A 17,660-nucleotide genomic window follows, 5' to 3' on the forward strand; every position below is an offset into this window, starting at 1 on the left:
CCACGGGCTGATCTAAGTAGCTAAGAATGGCAGCTACCGCCTCTGGGGTGTACAGTTGTCAAAGCAAGCGTGGAGGAAAAACCTGCTGAAAACTAGTTGGGTAACGCTTCTCTGGTTCGAGGAGTGACATTAAGTGGTAACCCAGCCTAATCAGAACATTGAAATGTGGTCCACCAGCTTGCCAAGTAGCCTGCTGGTTTGAATTTTCCAGTTCTGATACGAATAAGGATAAACGGTTGACTCCGAATGGCCAGGAGCTCTAATTAACCAGATACCCGTGGTTGGTAGGGGTTGGGCCGAGAGTCGTTAGTACCAGGTCAGCTTTTTTGGTATCTCATGTTCATGCTTTCTCCACATGTACCAAGACAAATGGGTTAAGATTGCCCAATATAAGTACTACTGTAAGATGGCATTCAGTTGATCCCCCTGGTGGAGAGGAAAGTCAGGAATTTGGGGACCGTGAAAGGATGTTTTTGGTTTATATTTCAGTAGGTAGTGCAGACGAATTAGAAATACGGAAGTACAGTCTAAAACAGGTTTTTGTACTGCCTTCAAGCTAAGAATGTTTTCCACACTTTGAAAGGGTTGCGAAGGGAAAGAAAGAGCAAAGGGACAGTATCTTCCCCCACGGAACTTAGAAGTATTTGCCATCTGGCCAGTAGTGGGGCGACCCCTGGTTGTGGGTAATTCATTCTCCCATACCTGTTCCTAGCCGCCCACCTTCCCTTCTCAAAGGTAACAACTCTTCTCTGTTCTTTCTCTGGCTCAGTTGGAGAGAGCAGACTAGACTGGCTTTGAGGTGGATTTCTGCTGCTTTTGAGCAATAAGTGACCTTTGGTCCATAAAAGGTTTTGCCTTGTGAGTCTAAACATGGTTAATTGAAATTGGGTGATCCTGGGAAAAAGTACTTCTCGAATTAGATTTAACCCTGTTTAAAGCATAGTGAGGTGGTGGTGGGTGGGGGGCATTTCACCCCCAACAGTCTATTTTGAGAAACTTCAAACAGAACAGCTGAAAAGAATGATTCAGTGATAACCAAATAATGACTTTTTCAAGAAACCAGGCATCTGTAAGACATGCCCTTTTTAAAACTTTTTTAAAGAGTTTATTTTTAGGTAATCTCTACACCCAATGTGGGACTCGAATTTACAACTCCGGGATCAGGAGTGCCCACTCTACCAACAGCTGCAAGAGGTGGTCTTAGAGAATGTTCCACATTCTGGGTTTTCCAGTTGTTTTCCTCCTGTGTTACTTAATTTCCATCTTTGTTTTGTCTTGGGTGAGACTCACTCTCCCCTTCCATCCAGTCTTTTCAGTGGTGTATGTGGAGTTGAGTTTGAATTGAAAGGGAGTCTGCTGGTGTGTACCGGGAACCAGGTGATCTTAAGGAGTAGTAAGCACCAGGGCCTGTTACATGAGCCCATGAGGACTAAGCTGAAGGACAGGCTAGAGGGAGTGCCTGCCACCCATGGGAACCATAGGTTTTCTGAGTCTTCTTACCTAGGATGTTTTGCCTCCTTACAAATCTCTCCTGCACCCCCCCACCCCCATGGATGAAGTGTTAGGTTCCCTGTCATCACTTGATTTCAAAAAAAAAAAATTTTTAAAGATTTATTTGGCAGAGAGGTAGGCAGAGAGAGGGGGAAGCAGGCTCCCCGCAGAGCAGAGAGCCAGATGCGGGGCTCAATCCCAGGACCCTGAGATCATAACCTGGGCTGAAGGCAGAGGCTTAACCCACAGAGCCACCCAGGCACCCCTCAAGTTGTTTTAACACAATCTTGGTGTTAGCTGCTGCTTCCTACAGTGACGGACGTTTCCCCTACTTAACTCTTAGGGACCAAAAGAGTAATCAAACCCTTCTTCTTTTTCACTTAGCCTGAAGCTAGATTTTAGGAATGGGGTTTCGATGGCTGGTGGGTTCCTTAAAGCCTGGTGGAAAATTCATTTTGGGTTCTGTTGAGTTTGTTATCAAAGCCTTCTGAAAGTCCTTGCCTCCCCAGATAGGGAGGTATAATGTCATTATGGTTTACAGATGTTTTTGCCTTCTCCATTAGGAACCTGCTCAGTTTTGTTTTAAGATTTTACTTATTTATTTGAGAGAGGGAGACACAGTGAGAGGGAACAGAAGTAGGGAGAGCAGGAGAGGGAGAAGCAGGCTCCCATCAAGCAGGGAGCCCTATATGGGGCTCGATCCTAGGACCCTGGGATCATGACCTGAGCCGATCGATGGCAGAGGCTTAACCACCGAGCCACCCAGGAGCCCCAACCTCAGTTTTAAAAACCTATCTTTGGGGGAGCATTGTGGGCCCTCGAAGATGAATTCTAAGTTGCAGAGGATTGCGTAGTGGGCAGACTAGGAGTGAAACCTATTCTCTTGCCCTAAATGAGGAGACTGGCTTAGAAATAGACAAGACAGATTTCGGGAATAATGGCTAGGTAACCGGTATAAAGGATAAGCAGTTTATGGATGACGATTGCACACATTTTTAGGCGAGTCCCTTTCCACGTGATCTCCCCAAATTCTGTCCAAAATCAAGCAGCTGCTGCATCAGTCTTCTGAGCGAAAGGGGCAGTAATAATTGGTCCCCGCAGTCTATTAGGTAGGACTTAGGTTCCTTTGCCTAGTGGTGACAGGGCCAAAATGAACCTGGACAGCAGAACCCCAAACGCCTTTGTCCATCCCTCACGACTCGCCCTCCTCCCCCAAATGCACCAGCGACGACTGGTCAGGCCACTCCTGTACCATTACCGGGGGTACCAGCCAGTTTGCTGGGCGCTGGAGTTGGGAGTAAGGGGGGGGGGTCCTCCATCCACCTGGGCACGGCCCCGCCTAGGCACTGCCCCTCCCCCCGCCCCGCGTTTCCTCCAGCGTTTCCTCCAGGTTCTGCTTCCTGCCAGCCTCTGGGCAGCCTCGGTGCCAGCACACGTGGGACACCCGTGCACGGGCTTCTCTCGGGTCACTACCCATCCCAAACACCTGGGCCCTGCCCGCCTCGGTTCGGCGCAGGCACATGAGCGAGCCGCCCGGCCCTACGCGGGCGCGCGCACCCCGCAGGTGCTCGCCCCCACGCTCCCGCCACGGGACTACGGACAAGGCCGCGCCCTGAGGAACGCGCGGCCCTCACAAGCCGGGGTCGCGAAGGTTCCAGGACGGGCCAGGCACCCGGATGGGAGCTGGGCGGGACACGGCCCGCCTTCCAATCTTGGACAGTGGCGAGAACCAATCAATCACAGGCCAGCCTGTCCCGCTCTTCCAATGGTCGGCCTGTTGCTAGCCCTGGGCCGGGATCTGCCTGCGCAGGCGCGCAGGCCCGATTCACGCCCACCGCGGGGCTTGGTCCTCCCTTTCCGCCCTGCCTCAGCCCGCCTCCGCTCTCCTCGGGCGCAGTTGTTCCCCTGAGGATCCTGGTCCGGGCGCTGGCAGTGTTATCACGCCGTGCAGGCGGTTGGCCACATCTCTGGGCGCCCGCTTTCCCTCCGAACCAGTGCCTGCCCCTCCGTTTCCGAACAGCCGGCGGAACCGCAACCACCCTGAGCGGGCTTCCCGTGCGCCCTCCCCTGCGAGCGCCAGCCTGGGGGTGGGGGTGGGGGCTGCAGAGGAGGAAGCCGGGGCTCAGTGCAGCCTCCACCCTAACAGCAGTCGAAGGGGCTCAGGGAGGGAGGCGACTTGGGTCTGTCACACGGAGGCCCCATGGCCCCGTAAGCTGGCGTCGGGAAGCGCTGAAGCCGCCCCGGCCTCTTCCTGGCATTCCAGGCGTCGCCTGCCTCACGGCCCCGTCCTCCTGAGGGAGGGAGGGCTGGTTTCACCCCCACCCCCCCAAAGGCCCTCTGTCCCCCCTCACCGCTCCCAACTTGGTCCCAGCTTGGAACGGGCGGTGGCAGCCCAGGGCCGGCCCCAGAATCAGACGGCAGGAATGGTAGGGAGCGCGTGCGCCCCAATTTCTGCCCTAAGTAGCTCCCCACACAGAACTAGGACACCCTGAGGCCCTGGGGTCTGGGCGTTGGGGGGTTGGGAGGTAGGGTGGGCGAGGGGAGACGGGCAGGTCAGCTCCTGCTTACGGAGGTGACATTTCCGACCCTCAGCCACGTCTGTCGTGTTCCAAATGAAAGGGCTGTCTGTGTGGCAGGGTCTGAACTCGCGCCCTGCCGCGTCCCCGTGGTGTGGTGTGACCTCTCAAGTTCGTGGCCTTTCAGCCTCTCCCAGTTTCCCGATCTGTCAAGTGGGGATAATGCGGTCGACCTCATAAAAATGCCTGGCGTGGACCCGGTGTTTGGCGTGTGGTTTCGGCTCTGGTTCAGACTTCCCTTGTATTAGGAATCCAATCAGCTTCACTTTGCAGAGGAAAAAAACCAAGACTTAGTAACTTGCCCGAGGTCCCACAGTTAGTAAGCGACCCAATGAGGACTAGATTTTATTTATTTGACAGATCACAAGTAGGCAGAGGTGGGGGGGGGCGTTGGAGCAGGATTTGGGGCTCGATCCCAGCACCCTGCGATCATGACCTGAGCCAAAGGCAGAGGCTCAACCCGCTGAGCCACCCAGGCGCCCCCCACCCGATGAGGGGATGAGGATTTGAACCCCCCGCAGTTTTGACCACTGGCAGAAAGCATAACCACAAGCCTCTGCTGCCTCTCAGTGGCATGGGGTTGCTGGGAGGGTTTCAGACACTGAGGAGTGATTGGCAGCTAGCAGGTGCCCAGTACATGCCAGTTGTGACCAGTAACAGAAACAGCGGTGAACACCTATGCAGCGGGGGCCAGAGCAGGGGGGGCTCTGGCTTCAGGCCAGGGGCAGGGGTGGTGGCGGCGGAGGGAGTGAGCTGGGTACTCACAGATGGGATCTTCTGGGAGGCTTGAGGGTTCTCAGAGAGTGAGCCCCAGAACAAAGAACAGGGCCAAAGTTACAGAAGGTGTGGGGCGGAGGGCGTCCGTGGTTTCCAAAAACTGGGTCTCCTGCCCCCATTTCTGCCTGGGGCCTGGCAAGACCTAGAACCTGGGCAGAGATGGCTGAAGGTTCTGGGGGTAGGCAGTGTTAGATATCTGAGTGTCTCTGGGAGGGCACCAGGGGGCAGTCATTTACTGTTCTGTCTGGGCCTGGGGGAGGAGAGGGGAAGATGGGGACACCCAGCCCCAGGGGGTCCTGCAGGGGTCAGTGGGGGGGGGGCTGCCTTGGCACAGCTCCATCCCCTTTGCAGGTGGGGCCTAGGCTAGGCTTCCTTTCTCCTCCTCCAGAACCTCCCCCAAGGAGGGCCCTAGACCGTGGGGACAACCCTGGGGACACTCCCAGGGTTCAAGCCTTTCAATCTAGAAAGGAATCTTCAGGATCTTTAGCAGGCCCACCCACGGAGGGGACTAGAAAAGGAGAGCTCACCCCCCCCCCCTCAGGGCCCAGAAGAGAGGTGGGGGTGGTTTTCAGTGGGGGAGGGAGGCTCGACCAGTGGAGGGCGGTGAGCTTGCTGAAGTGAGAAAGTTCAGTGACGGCGGGGGGTTGGAGGGTCAGTGAAAATGGGAGAACCCTGAGGTGCCCGGGTGGCTCAGTCGGTTGAGGTTGAGCGTCTGACTCTTGGTTTCCGTTCAGGTCCTAATTTCACGGGTGGTGGGATCCAGTCCCGTATCGGGCTCTGCGCTCAGCGCAGAGTCCGCGTGGGTTCCTTTTCCCTCGGCCCTCCCTCCTCGCTCTCTCAAATAAATAAAATCTTTAAAATAAAAGAAAGGAAAATGGGAGAACTCTGAGAAAGGGGAGGCTTGGGGGTGAAGGGTCAGTGACCTCTCTCTGGTCATTCATTCACCTAAACAGGTCCTCCGTTGTGCTGCCAGCCTGAGCACACAGACTCAGCAGCCATCATGGAGGGACTTTCAGACACTCTCAACAGAGGTGGGAGGTGGGCAGCAGAATGATTTGAGAAGGAAAGGGTTACCCAGACCTGCCCTGGGGTCAAGGCCCAGACCGAAGGCCTTCCCCATGCCAGGCCCTTGTTGGCCTTGCAGAGAGTGGTCCTTACATCCTCGGACACCCATGGGACTCTGGCCTTCCTGGCATTGTTAGGAGACCCTGGGCAGCTGCCAGACTTCATGATTCTCCCTTAATTCCTGTCCTGCAGAGGGTGACAACACAGCCAAGGTCGGAGAGGGGCCTCAGAGGTCATCCAGACCCCAAAATGGAAACAGCCCAGAGCAGGGTGGACCCCAGACCATACCTCCACCAAAGGCAGAGCTGGCCTCAGCCCAGTGCTTTTTCCTGAACACAGCTGCTTCTGCCACCTCAGTCTGTTCTTTAATCCAAGCCTTTCTGGAAGGTTCTGCCCTGCTCAGCCTAGGGGAGGGAGTGGGGGTAGACTTTCTTCCTCCGAAGCAGCCCCTGGACCACTGGTGCCACATCTTGATTTCAACCACTGCCACCGTAGTATGGACAGAGCGGTGTGCCAGGCTGGTATGTGCGCTAGGTTAGAAGGAAAGAGGAGGTCATTACACTGCCGAGACCCCTCGCAGGGCTGATGGATTTTCCCCAGGGTCCCCAGACATGACCTTTTCTCAGGAGCCCTGGCCGGGCACTTGACTTTCCCTTGCTCTCAGTCTGCCCCTCAGAAGAGATGGAGGGGCCTGGCTGGCCGGCCGGGGGGGTGTGGGGGCGGCCGTTCTGCCCTCCGTGCTCCTACATGGAACGATCCAGCACTTCTGTTACTGATCTGGAGCTGTTCCTTCTTCACCAGGCCTGGGATTCCTGACTTTTTCATGCCGCCAGTTCTCCCACCACAAGGCGTGGTGGGCAGAGCTGTCTCCTAAGAAGCCCATGAGAACATGGCCCATCCTTGGGATAGACAGTGAGGCGCACACCGTGAGGTCCATAGGCCTCATGGAAGATGTGGGGAGGATCCAGAGCCCTTAGCTAAGAGGATTGTGGTGGGGACGGAGACTGTTCCCACTCGTGTGTGGGTCTCCCCCCTACCATGGAACCCCTGCTTCTCAGTGCTGGCAGTGAGTGGACAGACTGTGGCGGTGGACACTCTGTGCAGTGGTGGCCAGACTACATATTTTGGGGTGGGGGGCACACGCTTGGCTTCTTCCATATTCCCTGGGGCCACTGTCCTGTTCCTGGGAGGGCAGCACGAGGGTGGGGCTTAGCCCCCGTTTCACTGGGTCAGAGCTGCCAGGCCCAGTGCCAGATCGTGGCTAAGACCAACCTAGGCTTGTCCTCGCCTGTGCAGTTTCCTCCCTACTTTGGTCCTGAGCTGGCAGCTCATGGCTGCTATGCAAGTCTGGGCCAGAGGCCAAGCCCAGAGCTCAAGGTTTGTCCCAAATCCCTGGGTCCCGCTGTGTGCATGGGAGGGGAGTGTGCAAGGACGGAGGTGTGGGGGAATCCAGGGTAAAGCAAGCAGATAGGACCCTCACTAGCCTGATCCTTGCTCTGTCTTAGGCTCTACCGGGGGAGCGCTTGGGTGGCTGCCAGCAGACCAGGGGGTCTGGGGTGTCTGGACCCCTTGGCCAGTCCCTGGGCAGGGCTCCAGTCCTGCCTGACCCTCCTCTCCTTTCTCTGCTTCGTTGCCCCTGCCTCCATCACAAAGGTGCCCAGACCACGTCCTTTGGACCCAGCACTCGGGTCCTCTGCAGCCACTGTCCGGGCAGCTTTTGCTTCCCACCCCACCCTCTCCTTGGGGCAGTCTGTGCCTGGCAAACCCTGGGTCGATTCTGTAGCAGGGAAGATGATGCTACTGGGAAACAATTCACTTCCCCAGCAGCAGAGGCGTGGGGTCCGCCCGACCTGGCAGAGACGGAGGTCAGCAAGCCCTGGGCAGGGAGCCATGAGAGTCCAGGGCTCAGGGCCTCAGCAGATCCCTTTCCTCCGCCGTCCCCTGCACCCCCGCATCCCAGTCTGTGACCCCACACCGCAGAGCCTGCTGCTGCTACATGCTGACACCCGGTCCCCTTTCCTCCTCCTGCCCACTACACCTCAGAAACACACTGGCCTCTGCCTCTTGACTGGTTCCTCCTACCACTCTCCTGTAAGATCTGGACCCTTGTCTCTGAAGAGGGGATGCTTGAACCTGCACTTCTGTGGCCTTCAGCGCCCCTCCCCCACAGACAGGCCCCACCCACCACCCTCACCAGCCCACTTCTTCTCCTTCTCCAGCCTGACTGTTCCAGGCTGTCAGCCCTCGCCTATGTGATTGCCACTTGCCTGTCCAAAGTCACTTCTGGAAATCCCTTTTTCCTATTCCACTAAGACCCCGAAGGATGTCACGCCCCTTTGCTCTTGGCATAATGTTGCTGGTCACTGAGCTGTTTCCTCCATTTGGCCCCTTGAGCAGGGACTTGGACGGACTGGCTGCATGCCGGGCCCAGAGGAAGTGCCAACAGGGAGGGCAGATTTCACAACTGGGAGGGAGAAAGAGAAGGAGAGACCTAGGGAGGGGCCTGGGACTGAGGATGGCTTGTGCACTGCACAGATCCTTAGGGAAGCTGCAGCTGGTGAGGGGTGATCGGGAGCCACAGGGACTTGAGGCCTCAGTCATCAGCCCGGAGCACAGAGCATTGGCCCTCAGACCCCCCTCAGCTGAGCAGAGGGGCCCAAATGCTAGCATTCACTGAGTCAATGTCAACGTCTTGAGTTTGCAGACTTGAAGGTCATCAGAGGCCTTTCTGTAGGACCCAGTGAAAATCAGGGAAAGGCCTGGAGAAGCTTGGATCTCTTCCTGCCCCACAGCAGCAGCAGAGGGACTCACAGGTGCCCCCATGCCCAGGGGAGACCCAGCGGACCAGCCCGGGTGCCACCCTGTCCCAGGGGAGACCCGCAGACCTCAGCCAGCCAGCCCTGTTCACTCTGCCCAGAAGCGCTGCCCCGGAGCCCACATCTGAGTGGAGCTCCGGGCATATGGCTGGCCCAGCCTGACTCCCTTCCTGTCTCTGCCCCAGCGGTGGCCCAGGCAGGCTACAGTTCCCATCTCCTACTTTAGTTTCCCATGGAAACTGGGCTCTGTTATCTTTGCAGGGACCGAATTCCTCCCCTCCCACCTGCCCTGTGCCCAGCTGTGTCCCAAATAATGGCCTCGGCCCCCAAGACCTCAAAGCTGTTGTCCTTGGACTCACTCCTATAATAGCCCCAACTCCTACCTGCCCCAGGCCATGGCCCTGGACTCCGGGTCTGAGGCCCCTGCCTGGCAGCTCCCGCCAGGTCATTTGCTGCCTGACCCCCTTGAGCAGCCCTGGGACCCCAGACTCAGCTGCATCCCTGTCCTCTTCCTGTGGCCCTACCAAGCCTCTTTCAGCACTTCAGGCTTGCCACGGGGAACACTTCAACCCCTATCCCTGCCCTTCCTCTCCAGCCTTGCTGTGGGAGCTAACCTGCCCTCCCCTACCCGTGGCCACACTGATGTGCCCCCGACCCTCTGGGACCAGCGGTGTCGACCCCCCGCAAGTCTCTTCACCTCTCCGAGGCTCTCTGTGCCCAGGTGCTCGGCAGGACTAACCCCACCCCTTCTCGGAGTTGATACAAGGGTTACCTTGTCAGGCTTGGCACCCGCTTTCCCACACTTCCAGGGCGCTGGCAGAGGACCTGGCAGCCTTGCTCTCGCTCTCCCTGACGAGACTGACAGGTCAGGAGGAGGCAGTCACAGCCCTGCAGGCCGGGGCCTTCGTGTTGCCAGTCAGAAGGGAGCTGGCGTGCAGAGCAAGGGTGAGCCCTGGACAGGCTGATTCAGTCGTGACCACAGGAATGTGGACGTGTCCAGGAGACACCTGAGATGTGGCTTGTCTGTTGGCAGGGAGAAGGATGGCAGATTTAGGAGACTGCAGCTTGGGCAGTGAATGGTGGTGGGGTGGCATAGACCAGGCAGTGCCCTGGCCAACAGGCCCAGATCCGTGCCACCAGCTGTTCATGTGTCTGCTTCCCTGGCTGGCCTCCCTCCAGGCCCGGTAAGGCCTCCGAGGCCTGGGACCTGCTTTGGCTTCCTGCCTGCTCCAGATTGTGCTATCCCAACAGGGTACCGGCACCAGGGAGTGGGAATTAAGAAGCCGGGCAGTGGCGAGGGTAGTGAGTGCGTGTGCGTGCTCCTGGCCCTTCCCTGCAGGGTGCTGTTGCTCCCAGAGACCCTGGGAAAGTAGGGCTGTGGGTTTAGAAAATAATGTCACAGTGTCTTGCCACACCTTCAGGCTCTGTGACCTTCGTAGGTGGGGATGGTGTGGGATCTCTCAAGTTCCTGGGGGACCTGAGACTGGACTTCAAAACCTCTACCTGGGGGCGCCTGGGTGGCTCAGTGGGTTAAAGCCTCTGCTTTCGGCTCAGGTCATGGTCTCAGGGTCCTGGGATCGAGCCCCGCATCGGGCTCTCTGCTCAGCGGGGAGCCTGCTTCCTCCTCTCTCTCAGCCTCTCTGCCTACTTGTGATCTGTCAAATAAATAAATAAATAAATAAATAATCTTAAAAAAAAAAAAAAAAACCTCTACCTGCTCTATCCCTCCCCCAGGTTCCCCCAAACCCTTCTAGGGCCAGGTGAGAGGGTAGTGGGTAGGATGAAGGCAAAGCAGAAGACCCAGGCAGGTGTAACCCTCCCTACCTGGGCTAGTCTTCCCTGTCAGGGTCTTTGCTTCTCTTCCACCAAAACCTTGGCCACATGGCCCTCACTCTCTGCTGAGTGCCCTTGACCTGAGAGCCCAGGCCTCATCCTACATGCACAGGCATCAGGGGATAAAACCTTTGGCAAGGCAACCTCCTCTCAGAAAGTCAGCTGGAGGGGCGCCTGGGTGGCTTAGTGGGTTAAAGCCTCTGCCTTCAGGTCATGGTCTCAGGGTCCTGGGATGGAGCCCAGCATCGGGCTCTCTGCTCAGCAGGGAGCCTGCTTCCCTCTCTCTCTCTGCCTGCCTCTCTGCCTTCTTGTGATCTCTCTCTGTCAAATAAATAAATAAAATCTTAAAAAAAAAATAGAAAGTCAGCTGGAGTACCACACCTCCCATGCCTTCTCCGAGGTCCTGCCCCTCTCTGGAACAGCAAAGTCTCAATGAAGTAAAAGCAAGAGACTCTACTCCTAAGAAGCTCCCCTCCTGGGGCCCTGCTCTGTCCCCCTGCACCTGACTCCAGCCTAGGTGTCCCTGAGTGCTCAAGGCTGGACCAGTTGCCTCTCCTGGTTTCTCCCATCGCTGCTGGTTCCGATCATTACTTCTCTCTTACTGGACTCAGGGCTGGAGGACTGGGGTACGCCCGTGCTGTAACCCACTGTACCCACAGGACCACGGGGCTTGGCACACAGCAGGCCCTCTGCAAATGTGATCCGTGTATGAGCCAGCAAGTGGCACCAACCCCCGGGCCTCGACACAGAATCGGAGGCAGTAGTGGGCAGTCGCTTCGAACTTTTATTTGAGAAAAACAGAAGATAGACGTATCAAAAAAGCATACAGATTGGCGGGTAGGGATGGTCAGTGATGGCTACTGAGGTGGGGGTGCGGCCAGCAGGGCTAAGTAAGGCCTTTACTTGGCTCCAGGCTGCTCCGACTTTCCAGCTTCTGGGCCCCCAATCTGGGCACGTGCCTCGAAGGTGACAGGAATAGTGATTTCTGCAGACTGGGTGGCTGGCTTGGGCAGCGGGGCCTCCACGGTGAGCGTGCCCTCAGGGGACAGGGAGGAGGAGACCAGGGTGGGGTCCACACCAGGGGGCAGCCTAGACAGGAGGACAAGAGTTAACACACCTGGGCCTCACTAGCCCCCCCTCCCTGCATCCCTCCTCAGGTCCCCGTGGATCTGGGGCCAAGACTTACGTGTATTTTCGAGTGAAACACCGGGAGATGTAGCCATGCTCGTCCTGCCTCTCTTCGTGCTTGCCTGGGGAGAGAAGGACCGGTCAGAAGCTGCCCGGAGGGGCCCCACCCAAATCCACACACGCCCCCATGGGTGGTCGGACTGTCTCAGGGCCCCTCAGAAGCTCCTGGAAAGCTGGGTTCAGTGCTTTGGAGGGTTGGTGGGGATCGGAGCGCCACAAAACAGGGCACACGCCCCCTCCGCAGACCCGGTTTTAGGCACAAGGAACAGGAACTGCGCCAGGGGACAATGGTCTTTTCGCCCGGGGCCTGTGGGTGGCCCCAGGGAGACCTGGTCATTTGGGGGCGGGGCTCGGAGGGGGTCTGCGCTAGAAGGTGGATTTCTTCCCTCCATAGAGCTTTTTTTCAGGCCAGAGGGGCCCTGAACTACTCTCAGTCCCCCGTTCTAGAGTCTAGAGTCGGGGCCGCAAGCCCGGGGGGCAGGGCGAGTCCCAAGTCTTCTGGGTCCCTGGTCGAGTCTCCCTGCTCCCTTCCCGCCCCGCCAGCCGGGTCCCCGCAGGGCCGGGGGCTCACCGGTGATCTCCACCACGCCGTCCTTCGTCTTGACCGTCAGCTCTTCGGGGGCGAAGTGGTTGACGTCCAGGGACACGCGCCAGCGGTCGGCCGTCTGCCGGATCTCCGAGACGCCGCTGCTGAGCTGCCGGCTGAGCGCGCGGCTGTAGGCGGGCGCGGCCACCGCGGCGGGGCCCTCGACCGTAGCCGGGGGCAGCGGGCGCACGTAGCCCGGCCAACCGCTGTGGCCGAACCACTGCGCCCACTCCTCGGGCAGCCGGGGCAGCCCGAAGGCCTGGTCGAACAGGCGGCTGTGGGCCGGGTACCAGTCGCGGAAAGGGTCCCAGCTGGGGCTCCGCAGGAGCGAGAAGGGCACTCGGCGCTCGGTCATGCTGGCTTGGCTCCGCGCTTCTGGCTGAGGCTTGGAGAAGTGTGGAACGTCGGACCCGCAGCGCTTTTATGCGGCACCAGCCGGGTATTTTTAGCAGGCGGTGTTTCAGGTCTCTATTAAAGGCAATGACGGGCTGGGGGCAGCCCCTCCCCCTGCATTCCTCCCCCTGCACACGGGGCGGGGGCGGGGCGGGCCGAGGAAGGCCCTGCCCACATCTGGAACCTTCTCTAGTTCAAAAAAAACAAGTGACTGGAGCACCGGTCCTGGTGCACTGCCCACTGCTGGACACTGGCGGGCCCGGGCTCTAAGGCCGGTGGACAGTCCCATCCTTTGGTCCAGGAGCACAAAGTCCAGAGGGGCTGGGCTCCTTGTCCCAGACCACATGGATCTAGAAGTGGCAGAGTCAGGATTTGAACCACCAGGCGTCCATGAAATAGTGTCTTAAAAACCAGCCTGGCGTCGCAGATAAGAGTGTGGGCTTTGGAGCCAGACTGTCTGGCTTCACATCCTGTTCGGCCACTAATCGGATGAACCTGTGCAAGTTGGACTCTGGGCCTCAGTTTCCCCATCTAGAGAACGGACATGATGATGACCATAGTAATAAAAACGCTTACATCATTGGGTTGATGTGAGGATTCAGCAACTTAGTGCAAGTAATGACTTTAGTCCAGGGGCCTAGTACCTGATAATTGTTCACTATTGTTATGTTATCTATCTGCAATTAAAAGGGGTAGGGGCAGCGGAAGGAGAGTGTTTAAGTATCCCTGTTACAGAGGCAGTGACCCAGGTCAGAAACCCAGCCCGGAGAGGGGTTCAGGAGGAAGGTTGTTGTCAAATCCAGCCACGTATCTACTGCTCCTTGAGGAGCCCTGGACAGGGGACTTGAAAGGCAGTAACCTTGAACCTAGGCTGGGCTTTGCTGTTGACTTACTGTGATTTGGGGCAAGGCCCCTCCTTTCTTTAAACCTCAGTTTCCCTTTTTGGAGATTATGATCTCAAAGACCCTTTTGTTTATGATTTGCAAGGGACCAAGGAGGGGAGATCTCCAGCACAGTTCACTCAAACTTGCTTGGAGCCGGAGGCCTACCCCTGGACCCCCCTCCCCCCACCTCCTGTCTGACCACCTATGGGATCCGGGACCCCATCTCCCACCTCAGAGAGGGTGCTGCACCTAGGCTGTCTCTGACTTTCCCTCTCTGACTTTCCCTCTCTCCTGCCTTCACAGGCATGAGCCCCCTCCAGTCGTCCTCCTGATTTACACCCTGTTATACCTCCTTTTTAAGACGAGGAAACGAATTCAAAGAGCTACAGTGATGGGTGCCCGGTCTCCTGTAAGGCACTTAGCAGAGCAATCCTCTTGCCTGTCTGGTGCCCATGGCTCTCACCCTCGCAGGACTCCCACCTTGGGGTCCCCCACTTCCTCTCTTTCTGAGGCCCGCTCTGCTTGCTGCCCCATTCCCAGGGCTGGGCTGAGGCTGAACCCCCCACCAGTTTTACTGGGGGCCTTGCCCTGCCCAGGACCCCTGAGAAACCAGAACCCAGACTCCAGCTACTCGCTTTGATGAGCTGGGGGTAGCAGCAAATCTCATGCCCTCTCTGTGTCTGCTTCCGCTTCAAGAAGGAGCTCCTGGATGCCTGCCGGACCCCATTTCTGTTCCACCTCCCTTGCTGGATCAGGTCATGGGTCCAGTGGGTCTCCTTTGGCTGCTACTGGCTACCCCCACCCCCAACAAGGGTCTCAGCTTCAGCAAGCCCCAGGTCTTGGCTCCCTGGTACTTCCAGCCCCACCCATTCCCAGCTCTATAAAGTAGAGGTGAGGTCAGGAGCAGGGAGGGCACTCATCCGCCTCTGCTTGCCCACCTTGGCCCAGACTGGAGCCCAGGAACCCCACCCTACAGGAGCTGTCAGGTGTGGTCACGGATGCTTTCAAGTGTGGTCCTGCCAGGCCCAGCCACGCTTTGGGTGGGGGCAGCCAGGTTGCCTTCCCTGCCAACCCTTTGTAGACAGAGGCTCCCTTTAGTAGCGCCCTGCATCTTGCCCGAAGCCAGGGCAGGGAGGGTCCATTCCTGCTGCCCCAGCCAGGATGTTGTGCCAACCAGGACCTAGCTCCCAGCACCCTGCCCACGGTGGGTGGGGGAGCCCGGGCTGAGACTTCATATCCATCTTCAGTGGATCTGTTCTTGAGGGACCTTGTCAGTCACAAGGGAGGGGACATAGGTGGCTCTGAGCGGTGGTAAGAGGGGGCAGGGTTGCAGGAAAAACTGGGTTTTGGGGTCAGACAGGCTGGGCTTGAACTTGGGTGCTGCTATTCACCGGCCTGGTGACCTCTTTGAGCCTGCTGTCCCCATCTGTAAAACGTGGGTGGTAGTGACACACCCATCATGTAGGGTTGTGGTGGGTCCAAAATGCAATCATGTGTGGGAAGTGCTTGGTGCTCGGTAGGTGTTCATCATTATTAACGAAAGAGGGCCTTTAATTTTGGAATACTGAGACTTAGACTAATAAGAATTATATGCAGTTGGATGCACTTTGTGGCAAGTCCAAGTATCTTATCAGAGTCCCATTTCTGAGAGGAGAAGACTGAGCTGGACCTGCCCCAAGGTCACAAAGTTGGTGAGGGGTAGAGGGATTGGAACGTAAGGGTCCTGACTCTCCGTGAGCAGGGGAGAGACTTCCTAAGCAGTCTGGGGAGGGCTATGGGCTGTGGGCTGGTGGGCCTTGGGGGAGGTGTGCAACCGAGGGGCGGGGAAGGTTGGGCCAGCCTCTCTGGAGTCCCTTCCAGCCCTGACCAGGCGCCCTTTCCAGAGGCCGCAGCCAGGTTCCCTGGGCACAGGGCAAGAGGAGCGAGGGCCGAATGTCAGCCCACCTGCCGGCGTGTTCTTTGACAATCTTCCACTCCAGCATTCTGGGCACTGAGCTGCCAAGGCTAGTTTTTCTGGGATTAAGAGGACAACTCCACCCACCCAGGGATTTCCCAGTAGCTACAGGGGCAGTGGTGGGGGGAGGCAAGCTTGGGTCTGGGATTCCTTAATCAGAGGGGGCCTTCCCCTTGCCCCCCCCCCCCCCAGCCCCAGAGTCTGTGGTACTCCACAGCAGCCTGAGACCAGCCTCCCGGCCTCCTTGCCTGGCACTGAGGCCTAGGCCTTGGCCACAATGGCCACACCTTTGACAGGCCTTTGCCAGCTGCTGCTGAGCCAGCCCCTCCTTCTCTGGCTCAGCTTCAGAGAAAGCGCTAGAGTCTTCAGGCAGCTGCCCGAGCTCCCTGGAGAGACCTGACAGCTGATGGATTGCGCCAGTCACTGGGCTTACTGGGAATTAAAAATGTGGGCAACAGTAATTAGAGCACATGGGGGCGGGGGGCACCAGGTCTTTCTGGAAGCATCTAGACACTGCCTCTCTGGGAGTCCCTCTCCAGCCTGCCTATCCCCTAGGCTTCTGCTAGCCTTAGATGTCACCTCACCCCCTCACCACTGAAGGGGGACCAAGGAAGGGCCATGTGGGGACGCCTGGTGATCCATCGTCTGGCCCCTCCCGCTCTGATGTCTAGCAGAAACAATCTGTCTAGCTGGGGAGTCTGGGGACCCGCATGTCTCTGGCTCTGTGACCTTGGCCAGCAGCCGGCTCCCGTGACTCATTTTCTTCATCTGTACAATGAGACCATTGGACTGGATGTTCTCGAAGGCTCCTTCCAGCATAGTGAATCAACAGTTTTTCCTCCACTCCCCCCCCTCCCCCCGCTGTCTGCACTGCCTGCTCTGCCACCTAATCCTGCAGGAGGGGGTGTGTGTGTGGTGATGGAGAGGGGCCTGGAGAAGGAAGGGCAAGTGCCCGGTGGTGGGGCTGGTTTGCTGAATATGTTGGCAGCATATTCACTCACTGGCTGGTGGGAGGCTGGGGGGGCTTCCGAGAGCATCTCAGAGAGGCAGGGGATGGGAGATGCTCGCTCCCAAACTGGGCGTGTGCACTGACTTGCTACCCTGGGTCTGGGGCTGCAGGAAACCAGTAAAGGAGAAGAGAAAATATCTAACAGGACACAGGAAGCCCTGCCCAGCCTGACTCCGGCTGCTGTGTGTTCTGGAAGGGGAAGCACAGAGGGGTCCCTGAGGCCCCCATCTGCAGAGACGCGAGGAGAGGACCTACGTACAACACCCCAAAGGCCCACATCCTGAGAAGTTTCCCCCGTGCCGACACCCCATCTCCCCGCCCACCCCCCAACCCCTGACTACCAGATGCAGAAGTGGAGTTTCCTGTTTTCCTTTTTGCCCTCCTGGAGGTATTTTTCCCTTTGCCCAAGGTATAGGACAGAGTTCAGGCTGAACCCTCAGTCTGTGGGAAGGCAGAGGCTTGGTACTGTCCCCATTCTTCCCCGGGGATTGGACACCGCTTCCCCAAGTAGCCAGGATGGGTGCGGAGGGCAGAAGCTCTCGGTTTGCGGGCTGACATGGACCCTCTGCTGGTGGCTCGCTCTGTTCCCGCCTGCTGGGTGCCATTCCTGGCAAGCCACGGACCGGCAATTTTCCGCCTCTCTGTCGCCCTCTGGTGTCTATCTGCCACCACCACACCTTGCCTTTGGTCCCTCCCCTCCCCCAAGGTTTCGGAACCAGCTCACTCCCTGGCTCCCCAGTTCACTTGTTTACTCATTTGCCGAACAAGAGCTTGGGACCCTAAAGGCAGGTACAGACCCGAAAGAGCTGGAGGGACCCAGAGGTGAGCGTGGCCCCTGCAGCCGGGGACCAGGAAGTCTCCTTAGAGTAGGAGGCAGCTGAGCTAGGTCTTGAACCATGAGCTCATCGGTGGAGAGGCACAAGGAGGCCAGTCAGCAGGACATGGGTGTATTGGAGTCGAAGACAGTGATGGAAGAGGAAGCTAGGTGGGGTGTGCTGGAGAAGGGAAGTGGGGATGTTCAAAGCCCCCAGAATCTCCAGGCTGAAAGGAAGGTCTTCCTGGGTCCCTATTTTCCTCCCCACTAAGCT

The 17,660-nt window shown here is 57.8% G+C and overlaps 1 protein-coding gene and 1 long non-coding RNA gene across 2 annotated transcripts; both read right to left on the reverse strand.

Annotated features, from left to right (window-relative positions):
* Positions 1-4,411: 4,411 nt before the first annotated feature.
* On the reverse strand, positions 4,412-10,368 carry LOC309854777. Its single transcript, XR_014306425.1, has 4 exons — positions 9,498-10,368; positions 8,177-8,373; positions 6,198-6,439; positions 4,412-6,095 (listed from the first exon to the last, which is right to left on the reverse strand). It is a non-coding gene; the product is annotated as an uncharacterized lncRNA (long non-coding RNA).
* Positions 10,369-11,322: 954 nt separating this feature from the next.
* HSPB1 (heat shock protein family B (small) member 1) lies at positions 11,323-12,867 on the reverse strand. The gene is made up of 3 exons (XM_082712551.1): positions 12,318-12,867; positions 11,745-11,808; positions 11,323-11,647 (listed from the first exon to the last, which is right to left on the reverse strand). The coding sequence occupies exons 1-3, from the start codon at positions 12,685-12,687 to the stop codon at positions 11,458-11,460; spliced, it is 624 nt and encodes a 207-aa protein (XP_082568677.1). The 5' UTR covers positions 12,688-12,867; the 3' UTR covers positions 11,323-11,457.
* Positions 12,868-17,660: the final 4,793 nt, after the last annotated feature.

This window comes from Mustela nivalis (genome assembly GCF_964662115.1).
Source record: "Mustela nivalis genome assembly, chromosome: 19".
Taxonomy (NCBI): Eukaryota; Metazoa; Chordata; class Mammalia; order Carnivora; family Mustelidae; genus Mustela; species Mustela nivalis.

Bases quoted from the DNA above. Each gene is read 5' to 3' on its own strand.
- HSPB1 (XM_082712551.1), bottom strand. From the start codon at position 12,687: ATGACCGAGCGCCGAGTGCCCTTCTCGCTCCTGCGGAGCCCCAGCTGG. The intron at 11,809-12,317 runs GTGAGCCCCCGG...TTCTCTCCCCAG, and splicing joins CGGCGTGGTGGAGATCACCG to GCAAGCACGAAGAGAGGCAG. The intron at 11,648-11,744 runs GTAAGTCTTGGC...CCTCCTGTCTAG, and splicing joins TGTTTCACTCGAAAATACAC to GCTGCCCCCTGGTGTGGACC.